Source organism: Rana temporaria, chromosome 2 (assembly GCF_905171775.1).
Source record: "Rana temporaria chromosome 2, aRanTem1.1, whole genome shotgun sequence".
Lineage (NCBI taxonomy): Eukaryota > Metazoa > Chordata > Amphibia > Anura > Ranidae > Rana > Rana temporaria.
The window spans coordinates 198,700,687-198,721,249 of record NC_053490.1 but is presented as its reverse complement, the minus strand read 5'-3'; the positions used below and the strand labels follow the sequence as shown (position 1 = coordinate 198,721,249).

The 20,563-nt window shown below is 40.8% G+C and overlaps 1 protein-coding gene across 2 annotated transcripts in view; it reads right to left on the bottom strand.

Moving 5' to 3' along the window:
* Nucleotides 1–20,563, bottom strand: part of ARHGEF7 (Rho guanine nucleotide exchange factor 7) — a 176,444-nt gene that overhangs the window by 57,978 nt on the left and 97,903 nt on the right. For both annotated transcript variants that reach the window (XM_040336224.1, XM_040336225.1), the window contains exons 9-11: nucleotides 19,964–20,086; nucleotides 3,948–4,086; nucleotides 2,056–2,115 (exon numbers count right to left, since the gene is read on the bottom strand). In XM_040336224.1, coding sequence (XP_040192158.1) covers nucleotides 2,056–2,115; nucleotides 3,948–4,086; nucleotides 19,964–20,086 — 322 coding nt within the window. The remainder of the gene's footprint in view (nucleotides 1–2,055; nucleotides 2,116–3,947; nucleotides 4,087–19,963; nucleotides 20,087–20,563) is intronic.

The window sequence follows — 20,563 nt, the reverse complement described above, 5'->3', positions numbered from 1 at the left end:
AAACATAAAACAGGCTAGTCACAATTCATTCATAACCACAATGACCTGCCATAATGTCTCAATGTAAATACAAGTCCAGTATACCGTTTTTGTGCAATTTACATAACACGTCTATTCCAATTAGGATTGCAAGAAAAAAAATACAGTGGCTTTAAATGAAATTCCTGTGCATCATCAAGACCACCTCTTAACCACTTGCGCACTAGGCACTTATACCCCCTTTCTAACCAGGCCAATTTTCAGCTTTGAGTGCTGTTAAACTTTGAATGACAATTACTCAGTCCTGCAGCACTGTACCCATATGACAATTTCGTCCTTTTTTCCACACAAATAGAGCATTCTTTTGGTGGGCACTGATGAGGATCCACTGATAGAGTGGCACTGATGAGCACTCACAGATGGCACTGTGGGGACTGATGTGGCACTGATCAGCACATAAATATCAAGCAGACTCACGCTGCTGCAGCTTCTCCCTCCTCTCCTCACATGCTGTATCAGCGTGAGGACGCCCTCCCAGAACTAGACTGTTCATTTTTTCTATTCGGCACTGCGTCGCTTTAACTGACAATTGCGCGACCATGCGATATGGCTCCCAAACAAAACTGGCGTCCCTTTTTCCCCACAAATAGAGCTTTCTTTTGGTGGCTTGCCGCGTCACTGATCGCTGTTCTTGATGACAGGGAACACGATCAGTGACAGTGTCACTAGGCAGAACGGGGGGGGGATGTTTTGTTTACACACAACATCTCCCCGTTCTTCAGCTCTGTGACCTGATCACGGCACACCGGCGGCGATCGGGTCCCGCAGGCGCAGTCCCGCAGGCGGTGCGCAAACGACCACATGACGGCAATTTAAAGGGGACGTACCTGTACGCCCTTTTGCCTGTTCATGCCATTTTGTCGACGTAAAAGTGCGTGCACTGGTCAGCAAGTGGTTAAAGGATGAGTTCAGCATCTGACCCCTTGCCCCCCAATCCCCCCCCCCACCCCCTTGTGACAGCGAGCCGGGGATCTTCTCCTTGCACGGCTGTGTGGGGCAGATCCCTGTAAATCAGTGAACCACAATGCACTAAAAATGACACTGGCAGTGAAGGGGTAAACCACTAGGTGGTGCTGAAAGGGTTAAGTGTGCCCTAGGGAGTGATTCTTAATGTTAGGGGGCGGGGCTACATGACACGCCACTGACTGCTGTTCCCGATGACAGGGAACAGACAATCAGTGACAGTGTCACTAGGCAAAAAAGGTAGATGCACGTTTACACTTGCCTCTCCCCGTTCTGCAGCTCTGTGACCCGATCACGGGACACTGGCGGACATTGAGTCCGCGGTCGCGGAGCCCACGGCAGGGGCACGAGTCACTTTGAAACATTATTTGAAAATCGCAGCCGATTGGAAATTCACACAGGACATGTGTGAACCTAGCCTCATTCAAAATGTGACAGCGCTAAAAGTTAAAAGAAGAATTTCAGATATAGAATTTTTTACTCTGTTCTAGCTTGGACCAATCTAATTATACATATACCATACGTGTGGGATCTCTCTAGAGGCTGAAAAAGACTATAGTGGACATCGCTACTCCAGTAATCTTCACCCAATTTCTGGGTCCCAACCCGAGTAGATGCCTGCTGAACTCACAACTCAGGATTTTGGCCGTCATTTTGTCCACCTGGTTAAATTAGAGAATGCCTTGCAGTCATTGAGAAAAAGCAAAGCATTCTCTAAATGATGCCCATGGTAACACACTGTGTTCACAATACAGCAGGGCAGCCAAATTGCACAGGACAAGGAAGCATGTGGAGATCACTGGAGTAGCGGGATGTCTACAGTGATATTCAGCTTCCACTAGAAAACCACATGCATAGCATTTGCATAGTTACACTGGACCAATGTTACTATGTAAAAGGTAAAAGAAGCCATCCTTGGAGTTTTTCTTTAAGAATTCACGTCCACACATCCACATGCACACACAGTATATCATTTTGAAGAAAACTGAAAATTTGTGCGATTTCAAACAGCCATATGCACAAAATTAAATAAATTTCACACAGACTGTTTACCGACAGGTTCTTGAAAGCCGTCATGGATTTCTGTATATCTGGTCTATCTGGGTGATAATCCTAAAAACAGAGAACCCTATGAATTAAATAAGCTTTTCAAATATTTTCAAGAACAGTTTAATATGCTTTAATGTGCTTTCAATTGTAATCACAACATTTTCAAAACAAGCTTAGCCCTAATAATATTGATAAATTATTAAATCGACTTTGTTCCCCCAGTCAGCATCAAATGATGGATCTGGGCTTATTTGGCAAGCAAAGTACATACAGGGCTATATGTGTAGCAGACGAGGAGAGTCAGTGGTGGACTTACATTATGGTGGATCATTCAGCCACCTAAGGCCCGATTACCCCACCTCTTAATTAGCTTACTGTACAATGTAACGGAGCAGTGGTGGGACCAGCAAATTTTCCTTTACACACAAATAGGCATATGCCAGCCCCGCTGCCCACTTTCTTCATACAGATAGTAAATTAGGCATTTTTTGCATGCTTAATACTGCATTATGCAGAAAGCCATCTCGTGTGGCATCCTGCATGTTAATAGAATAGTCAGAATGCCAATGTACAAGTCTGCATCTAACAAACATTCACATTCTCCACACATTAAACCTGAGGCATAATTTTAGTGTTGTAAAAGCAAGACAGAAAAGACAAAGTGTCTTGAGTTACAGCAAAAGCACAGGTGTCTAGAGTCCCTTGCTAAAGTACAACAAATCTATGGCCCATAAAGGTTTTTTTTGGTACGAGAGCTGAAGTGGTTCTAAACCCTTACATATACCCAGAGAAGCGACTAGCTTCAGATGATAGAGATTAAACACATCTTCTACATAAGTTGTGCCTGTTTTTCTGCAGCTTTCCTTTTCCGTAAAGCTGTTCAAACTGCAGAATTTATACAGCTTGGCTGAGCTTCCAAAAAGCAAGTGGTGTGGAAATAAATTTACACTCTGCAAATCTCAGGGAGAGTTGATTGGAGGGGAGGGAAGGAAGGGGAGGAAAGGAAGGGGAGGGAAGGAAGGGGAGGGAAGGGACACCCCCCCCCCTTCACATAGCACACAGAACAGAGCTGAGGCTGTCAATCACAGGCCGTGTGCTCCCTCTCCCATCACCTTTTTGTGACAGAAAAACTTGCCAGAAGTGACTCATGCTAGAAGAGGAATAAGGCAGCAGACAGAAATGACTCTCAGTGCTTTGGATTGAGACAAGTACAGCGGAATATCCTTTGTGCATATTTCAAGTCAAAGGTTTACAACCACTTAAAAGTGTGTGAATGTATATATATTATACATAAATATTAATTATCCTTTGGAAGTTTTAGCAGCACAAGAGAGCAATCACAGGGTTCAACAAGAGAATCATTCCAGTTTTGTTTTAGTTGAGCACAGCCTTGGGGAAAAAAAAAGGTTGACTGTAACCCACCAAACAGCAAACATCAATAAGCAGAAATGACATGATGTGCATACTGTATATTAGGATTCATGATTAATAACATTGTTATATTTTAATATGAATTCTAATCACAATGAGCTATGTGGCAAATATTTTGGGAGTAAAAACATCATAATGGGTGGTAGTTTCAAACAGCTAATAACAATAAAGTGAATTTAGCATTAGATTTGGAAATGCATTTATTAGTAACATGGAGTCCTGTATACTATTGATTAAATTATCATGGTAATGCAAATTGCCTTTTGATTGAAGCTTCTGCTATTAACAGCATAGTAGTAATGGTCTAGTGATTGAGTACCCTAGAGCGCCAACTGCTGGCAGCAGACGCTAAATATAAACTGTTTATTTGTAAAAAATGTATATTAACTGGGTATTAAAACATGTTCAATATATCACTCTGCATTCAATGTGATGCTAATGGAGAAAAACATTATTTTTTTTACCTCCATGTGTCGTTCCAACTCTTTTAGTAATGTTGGGTACTTGTCCAGACGCATAAATGGCTTACTAAGGCCGGTCGTTAACACAAGAATACCAGGAGCAGTGGCACCTTTCATCTCCATAAATTCTCCAAGCTCTTCACTACAATGATAAAGATACAGAAGAGACTTATCACTTAGCTGTTAATGCCAGCTCAGACAGTGTCATTCTCTCTTAAAAAAAAACATTTAAAAAGTTTCTCATCTCTGAAAAAATGCTTCCTTTTCTAATATTACTTTGTAGATCTACAGATTATGATTGATTTACAAAAAAACAAAACAAAAACAATAGGGAATTAAAAGTTCACAATTACCACCCCTGCACGCCCCCAACATAAACCCCAGGTATTTAAAGAATTTCAGTCCTTTTTTGGGGTTTAGAAGAAAAAATAATAATCTAATGGAAGTCAGGTTTTAGTTCAAACATGTAAAAATAAAAAATCAATTGCTTAAACACAGTATACTCAAATTAGTCTTTCCTATAAAAGGGTAATCTTAACATTGTAATAGCTAAACAGCTAAAAAAAAATGGATTTTAACTTAAATTGAATGTAAACCCCAATTTTTTTTTTTTTTTTTTGCTGTCACAATGTAGAGTATATGATTTCCTGTCATCTGTGCCCAGTCTTGCCACAAAGTTAATGCAGCTCTGAGCAATCCTCTTCTTTTTTCAGTGCGATAGACAAACAGGAGAATTTTTTGTCTGTTATTCCCCCTTGCTGTGAGTGACAGGTTATTTACATATCTCATGCACTAGCCTGAGACAGGCATTATTTTTTAACTCCCACCCCCACTCCTTTTCTGAAGTCATGTGGTTACTTTTCTGGATTTTGACTGGATGTTAGTGATCATAGCAGAATTTAATGTAAGGAATACACTGGAGAAAATGCATGTTGACCAGGGGAGTGTAGAGGTGGGCGGGGAGCCTGATGACATCACGACTCCACCCACCGAGCTCCAGACAACAGATCCACCCACAGAATCTGCAGACAGACAGAGGGGAGACATTTGACAGGTAAGGATACATGCAGGAGGCATGTATATCCTTATAGATCAGCACTATAGCAGTAGCTTAGAAAAGATGAGAGTGGGTTTACATCCACTTTAACATGTAATACAGTTTAGACAAAGGTAGTTAAATGAGCATCTGAGATAACAGAAACATTAAAAAGATGTAATTTAGTAAAAGCGGATCACCTGCATGAAGAATATAGAACAATGATAGCGGTAAACAATGCTCACAGTAAAGAGTCTAAGCAACCACATATCCAAGTTTACAGATCTGACCAAATTAAAATGTAAAATGCTGAAAGCTTACTGGAAGAGATGGTAAATAAAAACATTTATGTATCAATTTATTACTTTATGACCTTTGACTTAAAACAAAAATACTAATATCTAAAATGTAGCTTTACAACACTTTTACACTTCACATTAGGCATGTTTGGAAGGGCTAAAGAGGTAAGTAGGAGGTAGGTCATAGCGCAGAAAACGACTTATTCCCTAATAAAAAGGTGGTCGATTCCGTGTGGGAAGCAATATCAGCAGTACCTCCCAGTGCGTAAATCACCAAAGGCATGCTCTCTGGTAACAATGACTGGAACAGTTAGTCCTCTCTACCAAGGACAGGGATATGTATACCACTATACTATATTTTTGCAAGCACATACTTCCTTAACAACGATATCAGGGGTATCTATAAGAGCAAATCCCATTCACTGAGAAAGGTAGAGATAAATTCCCCTTATCCAATAGGACTTTGGTGCCTAAAAAGGCAGGGACTGAAAAGCAGGATGGAGTAGGGGGGCTTGCGCCAGCAAGTCTGGTTGATTTAAAAAAGGCCAAGGCTTGTCTGTCTGGAGTTTGAGTAGATCTGCTCACAACAATCTGCTGGGTCAATTTAAAAGATCGGAACAGTTTACCACAGGTCCATACTGTACCTTTCCCCCCCATTAGATGGATATATGCAATAGCCCCACCTTGTCTCCTCTATTCTACCTCTATTCTACAGTAGGTCCTATAAGCACCCCTTCCCTTTAAAGGATGGTTTTAAACACTGAAAGTGGGCACAAATACAATGCCTTGAAAAAGTATTCATACCCCTTGAAACGTTCCACATTTTGTCATGTTATAACTAAAAACGTAAATGTATTTTATGTGATAGACCAACACAAAGTGGCACATAATTGTGAAGTGGAAGGAAAATTATAAATTATTTTCTAAATCTTGTACAAATAAATATGTGAAAAGTGTGACGTGCATTTGTATTCAGCCCCTTTATTCTGATACCCCCAACTAAAATCTAGCGGAACCAATTGCCTTCAGAAGTCACCCAATTAGTAGAGTTCACATGCGTGTAATTTAATCTCAGTATAAATACAGCTGTTCTGTGAAGCCCTCGGAGGTTTGTTAAAGAACCTAAGTGAACAGACAGCATCAGTAAGGCCAAGGAACACACCAGACAGGTCAGGGATAAAGTTGTGGAGAAGTTTAAAGCAGGGTTAGGTTATAAAAAAATATCTCAAGCTTTAAACATCTCACAGACTACTGTTCAATCTATCATCTGAAATTGGAAAGAGTATGGCACAACTGCAAACTTACCAAGAGGTGGCCGTCCACCTAAACTGACAGGCCAGGCAAAGAAGCAGCCAAAAGGTATGGTAACTCTGGAGGCGCTGCAGAGATCCACAGCTCAGGTGGGAGAATCTGTCCATAGGACAACTATTAGTCATGCACTCCACAAATCTGGCCTTTATGGAAGAGTGGCAAGAAGAAAGCCAATGTTGAACAAAAGCCATAAGAAGTCCTGTTTGCAGTTTGCAAGAAGCCATGTGGGGGACACAGCAAACATGTGGAAAAAGGTGCTCTGGTCAGATGAGACCAAAATTGAACTTTTTGGTCTATAAGCAAAATGCTACGTGTGGTGGAAAACAAACACTGTACATCACCCTGAACACACCATCCCCACTGTTAAACATGGTGGTGGCATCATGTTGTGGGGATGTTTTTCTTCAGCAGGAAAAGGGAAGCTGGTCAGGAAGATGGATGGAGCAAAATACAGTGCAATCTTAGAAGAAAAACTGTTAGAGTCTGCAAAAGATGAGACTGGGGCGAAGATTCACCTTCCAGCAGGGTAACGCATCTAAACATACAGCCAGAGCTACAATGGAATGCAAAAGCCTAAAAAAATACTTGCAGCTATAATTGCAGAGAAAGGTGGTTCTACAAAGTATTTACTCAGGGGGGGCTGAATACAAATGCATGTCGCCCTTTTCACATATTTATTTGTAAAAAATAAAAAAATGAAAACCAATTATCATTTTCCTTCCACTTCACAAATATATGCCACTTTGTATTGGTCTATCACATAAAAATCCCAATAAAATATATTTAAGTTCCAACCACAATTAGCATTTTTTAAATGTATGTCCTTTCATCCTGCGTTTTTATAATATAAATCCGGTCAATTACCATTTTACAATCCGCCGCCGATCCGCATAGATATTCAAAAAAGATAGTTTATAAAACTATATCTACACCGTTGTCATTTTGCTTGTGGGCATTGTGAGGCCTACAGGCATTTACTTCCTGGAAGTCTTGGATGGGGAGTGATAATTGGACAGCGCACTGCATCCTGGGAAATGATGACACACATTTTCCAGGAGCATTAGAGGGAGATGATGTCAGAATCCTAGGTGGTTTCAAAGGCAGATTTCGTGGGACCGCATAGCAACAGGCATTTCCAGATGAGTAAAAAAAATAAAAAAATCTTATTTTTTTTTCTTTTTTTTGTCGTAAGCTACAGTTTAAAGCAAAATTGTTTTTTTGATGGAACCTCCACTTTAAGTTTTTTTGTTGTAACATGACAAAATGTGGAAAATTTCAAGGGGTATGAATACTTTTTCAAGGCACTGTATATTCTCCAAAAGATAAAATGAATACTAGTAGTGCTCTCTGTATGAAATGTTTACTTTAAATATAAATAACAAACATGTTATACTTGCCTGGTGGTTTGGCACAGAGCAGCCCAGATCCTCCTCTTCTCGGGTCTCTCATCGACCCTCCTGGCCCCTGCCTCCACAGCAAGTAGCTTGCTATGGAGGCAACTCTGGGTCCATTTCAAAATGGAGCCACAACTTGGCCCCACCTCCTCTCTCCTCATTGGCTCACCAACACTTGATTTTTTTCATGGGGCAATTTCCCCCAATGACTTCGACCGATTTGTCAAGGGATTCCAAAAAGGGCTTTCACGATCAAAAAGGCATGCATAGAAAATATTTTCTACAAGCATGTTCAGTAGGCTAAGATTTTGGCCACAAAATTCTGCATATGTGATCAGAGATGGGGGGAATTTTTGCATCTATAGAAATTCAAGATGCCAATGTCAATATTCCCATCAAACCAATGCTTCTGTGGTAATACAGCACTTTCAATGTGGGCAGTGTTATTCAGGCTCTCCTCTGCACCTCAAGTGCTCACAAAATTACAATTGTGATAGGTAGTGAGGAAGTGAAATCACCATTTTACACCCTCAGAAAGCCGGAAGGCAGCAATTGGTTTTCGGGGTCCTGTTCACGGCTAGGCTCCCAAAAAGTCCCACACATGTGGTATCCTCGTACTCAAGAGAAGCAGCAGAATGTATTTTGGGCTGTAATTCCACATATGCCCATGGCATGTTCGAGCAATTTATAATTTAGTGACAACTTTGTGCAAAACAAATATATAAATTTGTAATTTTCCCTCAACATGTGGCAAAATATAAAATATTCCATTGATTCAACATGTCTGTCAGCAAATTACTTGGGGTGTCTACTTTTCAAATGTGATAATTTGGGGGGGGGGGTTGCGCTATCTTGCTATTTTATGGCCTTCAAAACTGTGATAGGTAGTGAGGAGTGAAATCAAAAATTTACACCCTTAGAAATCCTGAAGGCGGTGCTTGGTTTTTGGGGTCCTGTACGCGGCTAGGCTCCCAAAAAGTCTCACACGTGTGGTATTACCGTACTCAGGAGAAGCAGCAGAATGTATGTTGGGGTGTAATTTCACATATGACATGGCATGTTTGAGCAATATATCATTTAGTAATCACTTGTGACAAAAAAATAAAATATTCAATGGTCTCAACATGCCTCTCAGAAATTTCCTTGGGGTGTCTGCTTTCCAAAATGAGGTAATTTGGGGGGAGGTTAGTACTGCCCTGCCATTTTAGCAACTAGGAATGAGATAGGCAGTCTAACTAAAAGCTGCGTAAATTCCAGAAAATGTACCCTAGTTTGGGGATGCTATAACTTTTGCGCAAACCAATAAATATACGCTTATTGACATTTTTTTTTACCAGACATGTGGCTGAATACATTTTGGCCTAAATGTATGACTATAATTGAGCTTATTGTATTTTTTTATAACAAAAATTAGAAAATATAATTTTTGTTTTCACAATTTTCTGTCTTTCGGTTTATATTGCATAAGATAAAAAATGAAAAATCGCAGAGGCAATCAAATACCATCAAAAGAAAGCTCTATATGTGGAAAAAAAGGACGCATTTTTTTGGGGGTGTACAACATTGCATGAGCGCGCAATTACCAGTTGAAGCAGCGCAGTGCCAAATTGTAAAAAGTGCTCTGGTCATTGAGAAGCCAAATCTAATCTTCTGGGGCTGAAGTGGTTAAGCGTTTGGCGTGTTTAGGTAAGCTCATATACATTTTTTGAAAGAGAGCTATCTTTGGGGATTTATTAATATATATTTTGGTAATTTCATGTATAAATTCAAATATTTTGCTCCAAAATTTTGGGACGACGTCATCAAATTGGTACCATAGAATCTTCTAGACCACAGCTCCTAAAGCATTTAGAAGAGTTTTGTCAATTTAGTGGAATTTTGTAATTAGATTGGACTAAAGACTTATTGATCGATATTATTGTTTAGTATAAAACTTCTCAAGAATTTTTTTTTTATCTTTTTTTCCTCCAACATTCCATATATGGGGGTTTATGCCTGGGATCAAATCAAAATACTGTATATAATTGAAATACAACCTGTTATTGGAGTTCTAGTAGTACAAGATTTTTCAAAAGGCAATAACAGGTGTGGTTCATTCATTTTACTAAGTTTATTTTGTAAGAATAAAAGTAACTAGGCTGTGTCGAGGGAGGGAATTGTAATACGGATTCATAATAATCCAGTGAATACAATTTATTCCCAGATAAGAAGTGTAGAATACGTGATAAACCCCTATTGAAAAAGTTAAGAAGATAATCCAGATATAAATTCAGGATTGTCAAACAAAGGCGTTAAAGGTGTATGAGGGTGAACAAATATTTTCTCATATAATGTCTATCCCAAATTGATAAAGAGAATGAAAGACTAGGACATAAGATTGGGGGTCTTAAAAGGGGTTGTAGCGCTTTGTGTTTTTTCACCTTAATGCATTCTATGCATTAAAGTGAAAAAATACCTTGCACTCTCGGGCCCCCCAGTTTTACTTACCTAAGCCACGAAACTCCATGGGCTCGTTCCCGTGATGGTTTCCCCCTGCTTGAGGTGGCTCGTCATTGGAGATTGATAGCAGTGCAGCCATTGGCTTGCGCTGCTGTCAATCACATCCAATGATGTGTTGCACCGGGGGGCGGGGCCTAGTGATACAGTCGGTGGCTATAGCCGCCCGCTGTATCACAGGAGTGTGCCCACAAGCTAACCCCCTTGGGAGAGAGCTTCCCATGAAGGGGGTTGGCGCTTGCGGGGAGGAGCCGAGACAGCCATTGAGGGACTCCAGAAGACAAGGATCGGGGCCACTCTGTGCAAAACGAACTGCACAGTGGAGGGAAGTATAACATGTTTGTTATTTTATTTTTTAAACTGAAGCCATACAACCCCTTTAATTTACCAGGAATTCACATCATAGCTGCAATTGAGCCTTTGGAGCATGTAAAACCCAGAGGAGTCGGACCAGGGGGAAGTGGTGACTGCTAATTGGTCTATCTGTGCAGCATGATAGTAAGCAATTAAATTTGGGATTCCTAGGCCTCCACATTTCTTTTAAGTGTATACCTCTAGCTGTTATGCAATAACTTCCTGTCTGCATTCACATGCTTCAGTAGTTGCTGCAAGTCATTTTTATGCTTAATAATGGTGGCAAAGGTAGAACATGCCTATTTGATTAAACAATGACACTGCTTCTTATGATTTTCACCAGAAGCATATGCAACAGGGTGACAATGCAAAAAAGCAAATTGAGACAGGGACAGAGTGTTCCTATAACAGGAAGTGCCTGAACAAAGACATTCATGACATGATCAACGAGTATCATTTTAAACGAAAGCTAGAAACTTGAGATCAAACATTACTTTTGTTACATTAATGCAGGGGACTCAAACTCAAATTACCTGAGGGCCACAAGACAAGTTTTCATATCCCATGGGGGGCCGCGTGCAAACTTTCAAACTTCAAAAACAACAGTACTGGTGTCAGCGAACACATTATTAACCCCCAGCACTGGTGTCAGCGAGCGCATTATTACCACCAGCACTGGTGTAAGTCAGGGTTTGACAAATTTGCTTGGAATCTAGCAGCCAGCTAAAAAAGTTAGGAGCCAGAAAACGCACCCCGTCCCGACGAGCTTGCGCGCAGAAGCGAACACATATGTGAGCAGCGCCCGCATATGTAAACGGTGTTCAAACCACACATGTGAGGTATCGCCGCGATTGGTAGAGTGAGAGCAATAATTCTAGCTCCTCTGTGACTTAAAACATGCAACCTGTAGATTTTTTTAAACGTCGCCTATGAAGATTTTAAAGGGTAAAAAAGTTTGTCGGCATTCCACAAGCGGACACAATTTTGAAGCGTGACATGTTGGGTATGAATTTACTCGGCGTAACATTATCTTTCATAATATTAAAAAAAATGGGGATAACTTTACTGTTGTCTTATTTTTTAATTAAAAAAAGTGTAATTTTTTCCCAAAAAAGTGCGCTTGTAAGACCGCTGCGCAAATACGGCGTAACAGAAAGTATTGCAACTTTTGCCATTTTATTCTCTAGGGTGTTAGGATAAAAAATATATATAATGTTTGGGGGTTCTAATTAGAGGGAAGAAGATGACAGTAAAAATAGTGTAAAATGACATTAGAATTGCTGTTTAACTTGTAATGCTTAACTTGTAATACCAACGGCCACCACCAGATGGCGCCAGCTCACATCTGGTGGTAATAACTTGTAATACCAACGGCTCACCACCAGATGGCGCCAGCTAAAAAAAAAAAAAAAAAAAAAATTTTTTTTTTTGCTCCCCTCACTTCCACCCTGCCTGGGGGCCATTTATAACTGGTCCGCGGGCCGCAAATGGCCCGCGGGCCGGTACTTTGAGACCACTGCATTAATGTGTTAAGATTACACATGAAATAGTGATTGGGCTTCCACTTTCTAACTAGCCTAGCTCCAGCAGTTCTGTGATAGCAGTAGTAGTTTATCAACCGATTTTCCTGGTATCTAGTTTTGCTCTTTTATCCCTTAAGAAACTAAGCACATTTTTTAAGAATTTAGTGTTTCAATTTACTTGCCAATAACTTTCTTTTTTTTTTGCTACTTTGCAAATTAATGAAAATATATATTTTTTGTTTAGTGACAGATATTGCTTTTGTCAAAGCATTTTTAAAACAATATATACACACTGATGAACGAGTAAAATTTTATCATTCCCTCCGCTCTGTCAAAAAAAAAAGAAAAAGGAAAGAGAGGCGCTGGATGCATGTAGACAAAAGAAGCATTTTTATAGCCACTGCTTTGACATATGATTGCCAGACAGATTGCTAGAAACAGCTGTGATTATGTCTAGGCACACTCTCCAGAGCAGGCGGTGCACATGGGAGTATGTGTCACATGAATATTTGGGTGGCAGATCAATGTCCTTTCATGGGAACACCCCACAAATTAGGTTGTTGGTTACCTACAGTCATTAATAGGTTTAAAGGTGAACTTCTTGAGATAATAAAAGCTTTCCAAATGGACACCTTGGGCCAGATTCAGAGAGAACTTACGCCGACGTATCTGTTGATACGCCGCGTAAGTTCTAGGATGCGGCGTCGTATCTATGCGCCGTATTCTTGAAACCAGATATGCCTGAATTCTGGCTCCATCCGACCGACGCAAGTCTCCTACGCCGTCTTATCTTGGGTGCATATTTACGCTGGCTGCTAGGGGCGCTTCCATTGATTCACGCGTCGAATATGTAAATGACCTAGATACGCCGATTCCCGGACGTACTTGCGCCCGTCGCAGTAAGCTACGCTGTTTACGTAAGGCGTACGTCCGGCGTAAGTTTACCCCTCATAAAGCAGGGGTATGTCATGTTAAGGTATGGGCGCGGGAACAGCGTCGTATTTTACGTCGTTTACGTAAGTCGTACGTGAATGGGGCTGGGCGTAGGTTACGTTTACGTCGTACGCATTGAGCCGTCATATCTTAGGGAGTATATGCGACGCGATTTTGAGCATGCGTGCGCATGCGCCATTCGATCGGCCATTCATTTACATGGGGTCACTGTTAATTTCAATACATCACGCCCACTACCTGCCTACTTTGAATTAGGCAGGCTTACGCCGGCCCATTTACGTTACGCCAGCGCAAATATGGGAGCGAGTGCTTTGTGAATACTCAGCTTGCCTCTCAATTTTTTACGTTGGCGTAGCGCATATGAGATGCGCTACGCCGGCACAAAGATACGCCAATGTACCTGAATCTGGCCCCTTAAGTATAAATGCTGAGGAGGTGATCCTTTTGGGGGGGGGGGGTATATTTTTTTTTAAACCTGGAAGCTTTAGCACTCCTTAGCTGTAACGCTATGGGTACAGGTCTCACTAATGCACAGCGCACAACTACTAATAAAGAAAGAAGCATGAACACACTGGGAAAATCCAGCAAGAAACCTTGCGCAGATAAAAGCATGTATTACAAGCCTGTTGGCATTGGATGTAGTAGTTTTAAGACTTTTAATGAGTAAACCTGTATGAGTTCTACTTGGAAATTTTTAACAAAGCATACTATGGTTACATGTATCTTGAAACAGTATTGTGAATTCTTTTAAATGTGAAGCAGGTGGTAGGAGGAATAAACAGGGAATTGCAAAGGGAAATTCCCCAATAGTTCAGTTGTCACAGTATGTTGGTTATTTGCAGTAAAATTATAACACTTCCTAGCCGCACCACAAAGAACAAACCATTCTTTCATGCAGTCTGTTCTGATGCTTGAAAAATTTGCCTAGACCATCTTCTTGTGCTGAGCTTGCAGACACTGCAGTCTAATGGGTACACAATGGGAAACAAGCATAAAACAAACAAGCAAACCACCCACAAAACAGGAACAATTCCATCCGATCGCCATAAAGAACTCTGTGATTCTCTTCATTGCGCCAACTCATAAGCAAAACATGACCTACGGTTTCAGAATTAATGACCGCAAATCAAACCCATTATAGTTCAATCTTACGGATGGAAGTATATCACCCATTTATACACAACTGCGCCTGTGTTTTGAGCTTTCATAGCCTAAAACGCATATCAACTCCCGCTTTAAAGTGCCCCTAAAATTCTATACAAATCAGTCAATACTGATACTTATACCAACACGAGGAATCCGATTTTTGCCATGTTTTCGCCCCAGCTCTTGCAATGCTAATTGGCAGCAACTCCACATTACTTTAAACAATACATGTCTATGGTGGGATATAATAAACTCCCATTTTAATACAGTGAGTTCTATGCACTGTGAAATACACAGTTAGGCACATTTGACAGTGAGTGTTTAATGCAAGCCGATTTACAAAGTGCAATGACTGTACAATACTGTAGTCCTCAGCAACCTGATATGTGCCATTTCGGAACAGGCATTGTACCAACAATATGCACATTTTGAGTTTATTACATTACATCTAATAAAAGGGAACATCTATGCAAATTTCCTGAAATATTCTTAACGTGTAGTACTGGAGTTACCAATTCCCTACATGCTCAAAAGCATCTTCACACAATTTAAACATAAGACTACAGTGCATTATCCTGTGTACAACGCCTAGCATAACCAAGATGAGGACATCTGTTATTCCAGGTGTAAGAACAATCTTTACACACAGCAAATGTGTTAACTTGTACAAAAGTCGTTTCCCACAAATGTCATATCCAACTCACACTTGTGAAGCTGACTGTTGCTTGTAGTAGATGGAGCAGGAACTTTCAGCACTAACTGGCCTCAGGATGGCACACAGGCACCGCATTGTACAGAGAACCAACGCACAATGCTGCAACAGACTATGAGCAGTTTGTTTTGTGTTCTGATAGAAGGCTGGGGCTCCTTTTCCTAGATTCTGATGGGAGGATGACATCACCTCTCCAGCACACAGCCAGGCACGGAGTAAGCAGTAAGAGGGAGACACAAAGAAGTCACTGCCTTGCTTATCCATGCTTCAGTTACTCCACAAATACGCTATGCATTAACTAACTACACATAATATGCATGGTAAGAAGCTCAAAACATATCTAGCTATGCAGTGTCTTTACTTTAGCATTAGGTGCCACAAAGATAAACTATTTGGTGCCCAAAGCAACTACCTTCAAATAGAGCGGTAAAGGTCTTTGATTATTATATGTTGACTAAGTGGAGGCAATGAGCACAAATCCAAAACTGACAAATATGTGTTTAACCAGCACAGCTTGGCAAAACCGCACTGTGCTCTAGATGCAATGTACAAGCATTACATCTACCAGAAAATGTCATCAATGTGGTAAACCTACACAAAGCTGACTGTAGAAGATTTTCAATCAAACATTTGTACAAATATTCATACGAATGTTCATATAAAAATTCTCTGTGCATTCAATGACTGGACAAATATCATTTAAAAAAGTACTGTTTACTTTTAACATTTTATTAACGTAATTTCAAGAACGAAAACCACATGCACCGTTCTAAATTGTTTAAAAAAAAATCCATCCTGCTCCTTCGAACTGTGGTAAAAAAACAACATCAATTTGACCCCACCAATTAGAAAATTGAACAAACGTTCTTGAGCCCTGGTTCACACTGGGTACGATTTGGAACGATTTGAGATGCGATTTGACATGTCAAATCGCATCTCAAATCGGCGGCAATTGTCGGCAATGGCACTGTCCTAATCAGTACGACGCCGCATCTGCGATTTCAAAAAGTAGTTCCTGTACTACTTTTTGCGATTTCGGGCCGCGATTTGAATTAAATTGCGGCAAAATCGCGGCAAAATCGCAGCCGTGAAATCGCGGTAAAATCGCACATTTTACCGCGATTTTGAATTCGCAGCAGTGTGAACCTAGGCTAAAACAAACACAAATTTCAAACAAAATTCTACTAGTTTATAGCCAGCCTAAGGCAACATAGGTAGAGCGATTTACATTGAGATACAATTTTAAAGGAATACATCATTTTAGGACCACCCACACAATATGGAGTAGGTCCCTCTTTTACTGCCAAAACAGCCAACCCATAGAAGTATGGACCCCACTGAACTTCTGAAGGTATGCTGTGGTATCTGACACCAAGCTGTCTGTAACAGATCCTACAAGTCCTGTAAATTGTGAGATGAGGCCTCCATGGATTGGACTTTTTTTTTCCAGTGCATCCCACAGATTCACGGTGGATTGAGATCTGGAGAATTTGGAGTCAGTACTTCAGACTTGTGTTTCTCAAACCATTTTTGCAGTGAGGCAGGGTGCTTTATCTTGATAAAATAGAAGGCATCAAGCAGAGGGACCTGGGCAAGGGTCTAACAAGTTTCACACTTTAACAGCGCTTAGCCTTGATTCACACCTATGCATTTTTAGTGCTTTTTGCAGATTTGAACAGCAGCCCATTTAACATGGTTTCCTATGGATCACATTCTGTAGAGCAAATCTGCAAAATGCACTAAAAATGCATAGGTGTGAATCCAGCCTTATTCATAGCGTATGGAAACGCCTAAAAAGCCCTGGAAACATCAGAATGTTCCCACGCTTTTTAAAGCGGTTGTATACCCCCCAAATTGTATTTATTTTTTTAATACACCTGTAAGGCAAAATGCATAATGGGCTAGTATGCACCGCATATTAGTTCATTGTGAAATACTTACCCTAGAACGAGGCGTCGGTATCTCACATGGTCCACGCAAGGGAGCCGACATGTTGCCTTGGCGTGTCTTCTGGGTATCGCGGCTCCAGCGCTGTGAGTGGCTGGAGCTGCAATGTCATCACTCCCACGCATGCATGCGGGAGACTTCTTTCCGGCAAAGTCCGGCAGCGTGTGCTGTTTCCGGCAGCGCTGTTTCTGAGTAAATTGATACCCAACATGTCACGCTTCAAAAATGCGTCTGCTCGTGGAATGGCGTCAAATTTTTACTCTTAAAAATCTCCATAGGTGACGTTTTAAAAAATTCTACAGGTTGCATGTTTTGAGTTACAGAGGAGGTCTAGAGCTAGAATTATTGCTCTCGCTCTAACGATCGCGGCGATACCACACATGTGTGGTTTGAACACCGTTTACATATGCGGGCGCTGCTTACGTATGGGTTCGCGTCTGCGCTAGAGCTAGGCAGGACGGGGCGCGTTTTCTGGCTCCTAACTTTTTTGGCTGGATCCTAGATTCCAAGCAAATTTGTCAAATCCTGGCCTATAGAAATTGGTGGTAATGCAGTTTTTCTACTGTTTCGCAGGCACACACAATTTGAGGACTCCACTAGACCTCTGAATGTATGCTGAGGTATCTGGCACCAAACAATCAGTAGTAAATCCCTTCAGTCATTAAGTTGTGAGGTTCCCCATGGCTCAGTGCTTTTTTTTTGCCAGAACATTGGATTGGAAAATTTGGAGGCAAAATCAACACCTCAAAGACACAGTCTTCCATTACTCTGTGGTCCAGTTCTGATGATCATGTGCTTATTGTAGGCACTTTTGGCTGTGGACACAGGTCAACATGGGCACCCCGAGCAGCCTGCAGCTATGGAAGCCCATACGTAACAAAACTGCTGTGCACTGTTTGTTCTGACACCTTTCTACCAGAAACGGCATCAACTTTTTTAACAATCTGAGCTACAGTACCTATTCTATTGGATCAGACTACAAGGGGCAGTCTTCACTCCTCAAGTGCATCAACGAGCCTTAACCGCCCATGATCCTGTCACCGATTTTCCTTAAAGTAAGATTAAGATCTGGAGAATTTGGAGGCAAAGTCAACACCCTGAAATCCTTGAATTCATAATGCCAGTCCACCTTCTTCCTTTGCTCCTTAGTCCAGTTCTGACGCTTATGTGCCCATTATAGGCACCTTTAGCTGTGGACATGGGTTAGCATTGGCACCTTGACCGATCTGCGGCAACACAGCACTGTGTTCTAAAACCTCTCTTTTGGAGCTAGCATTAAAGTTTTCAGCAATTTAATCTATAGTAGCTCAAATTGATCATAATACACAGGCATTTGTTCCCCACATGCACCAATGAACTCTGACTGCTCATGACACAGTCACTGAATCACCAGTTTTCTTTTCTTAGACCACTTTTGGTAGGTCCATATCACTGCAGACCACAAACATCCCACAATAGAGCTGCCGTTTTGGAGAAGCTCTGACCCAGTTGTTTAGCCATTACAATTTCGCTCAAATTCTTTTCTGCTTTTAACGCAGCTTCAGGGAAAACATGTTCACGTACTGCTTAGTATATCCAACCCATTTTCAGATGCCATTGTAACAAGATGATCAATGTTATTCATTTTACTTGTCAGTGATCGTATCATATTGTTATCGCTGATCAGTGTAGATTTGATAAACATGAAGAAAAGTTTTATGTAACAATTGCAACTACTGACATTTTATTCTAAAGGACCTCTACTTTCAGAAAGATATGTTTTTAGAGGTTCAAGCAACATTCAGGCCTACAATAGGCATTATATTATGTGTACAAAAATGAAAAATGGTTCAAACCGTGAAGGGGATTAAAGAAGCAGCCAATTGAGCATCTGACACGTTTCTTAATAAATCTGTTTGCTGTGGCCATGTTAAAGTGGAATTTTAGGTACTAAATAAAAATGGGCAAAAAGGCAGGATTTTTAATTCAGAAGAGACATGCTTTGTCTTGTCCGCATTAAATTTACCTACCAGTCTGCCCCTGTATGGCGAGCTGCGCATGCACAGCTCACTGCAGAAATGCAACATGGCCGGAGCCAACGGAACACCTGCGCATATACAGGAGTGATGTTTTCCTGCCCAAGCAATGGAAGCAAACGGCATTCAATACCCGGAAGCCGTTCGCTCGAAGGAGTCAGCAGCTGGCGGGGAGCTTCAGGATGTCCCATTGCTGGAGCCAAGGTGGAGTATAGTTCCACTTGCACTCAAACGTAAATTTCTGGAACACCTATACCTTGCAAACAAAAAGGTAACAGAATCATGGTATTTCATTTAAAATAATATAGTCTCAAAACACTATTTCCGCTCAACAGAAAACAGATTAAAACATACATCAAATAAAAACATATATACATTTTAGTATCTGTTTAAAAGACGTATGGGTTTGGGGGTTTTTCCCTATTCATACTTACCGATGCTGCATCTGTCCCCTGCGGCCTCTACATTGAGAACTGGACGATCGAACATTGCCGATGGCTTGGTTCTCACAGCTCCACGAGCATAGAACTGCTGACTATCAATCAGCAGCTCTCTGCTCTGCTCCTCCTCGCTCACTGGAGCACTGAGCTGTAGAGGGGCGGGGAGCGGCTGTCTCAGGCTCTCAGCAGCTCGCTGAGAGGCCGAGACGGTTATCAGTCCAGGCACCTGGCGGAGCCAGACTTCCATTGTCGGAATGATGCAGTGCCTGGACTGATTTCTGTGACGTCAGCAGAGAGCGGAATTCAGTCCATAGGAAAAGCCCAGTCAAACAAGCTTTGGCTGGACTTCTCCTTTAATCAAAAAAAAATATTCACTTATATTAAAATCTTACCTATGTTGTGTAAGTACATTTACAGCAGAAGGGTGATTGGCACAATAAGCTATATAAAGATTCTTCATCTTCGGCATCAGGTTCATAAAACATCCTCCAACCCTCTGTTGACCCTCAGGCAATCTAGGGTGGAAACCAAAAAGTAAATGCATGTTTATACAGAATAAAAACAAAGTCTTTATGACACATGAGTGAATTTAACAGAGAAACATTTGTACTAGTTGCAGATATTTTCAGTTCGTGTTTTTCTGTACTAAAAAAATCTGCACAACACTATTAACATTAGCATCAAGGTTATCCAAAGCAGTTGTTTAGGGACTAAACAGTGCCCATATAAATGAAAATTTCTAAAAAAAAAAAAAATGGCTTTCATAAACATATGAATATACTGTATCTAGGCAAACTTTCACAACCCACTTATATTTTTAAATCTATAAGAGAAAAAAAAGGTTGCATTTATCTAGTCACTTTTTCTGATCAAAAATTGATTGAGAGCTTTCTATATGTAATCAATAGAGCTGGGTAGGATTATTTATTTAACTGTGTACAATTTCCTGTCTCATACAACAGCATGCCTAAAATCGCCTACAATGCCACTAT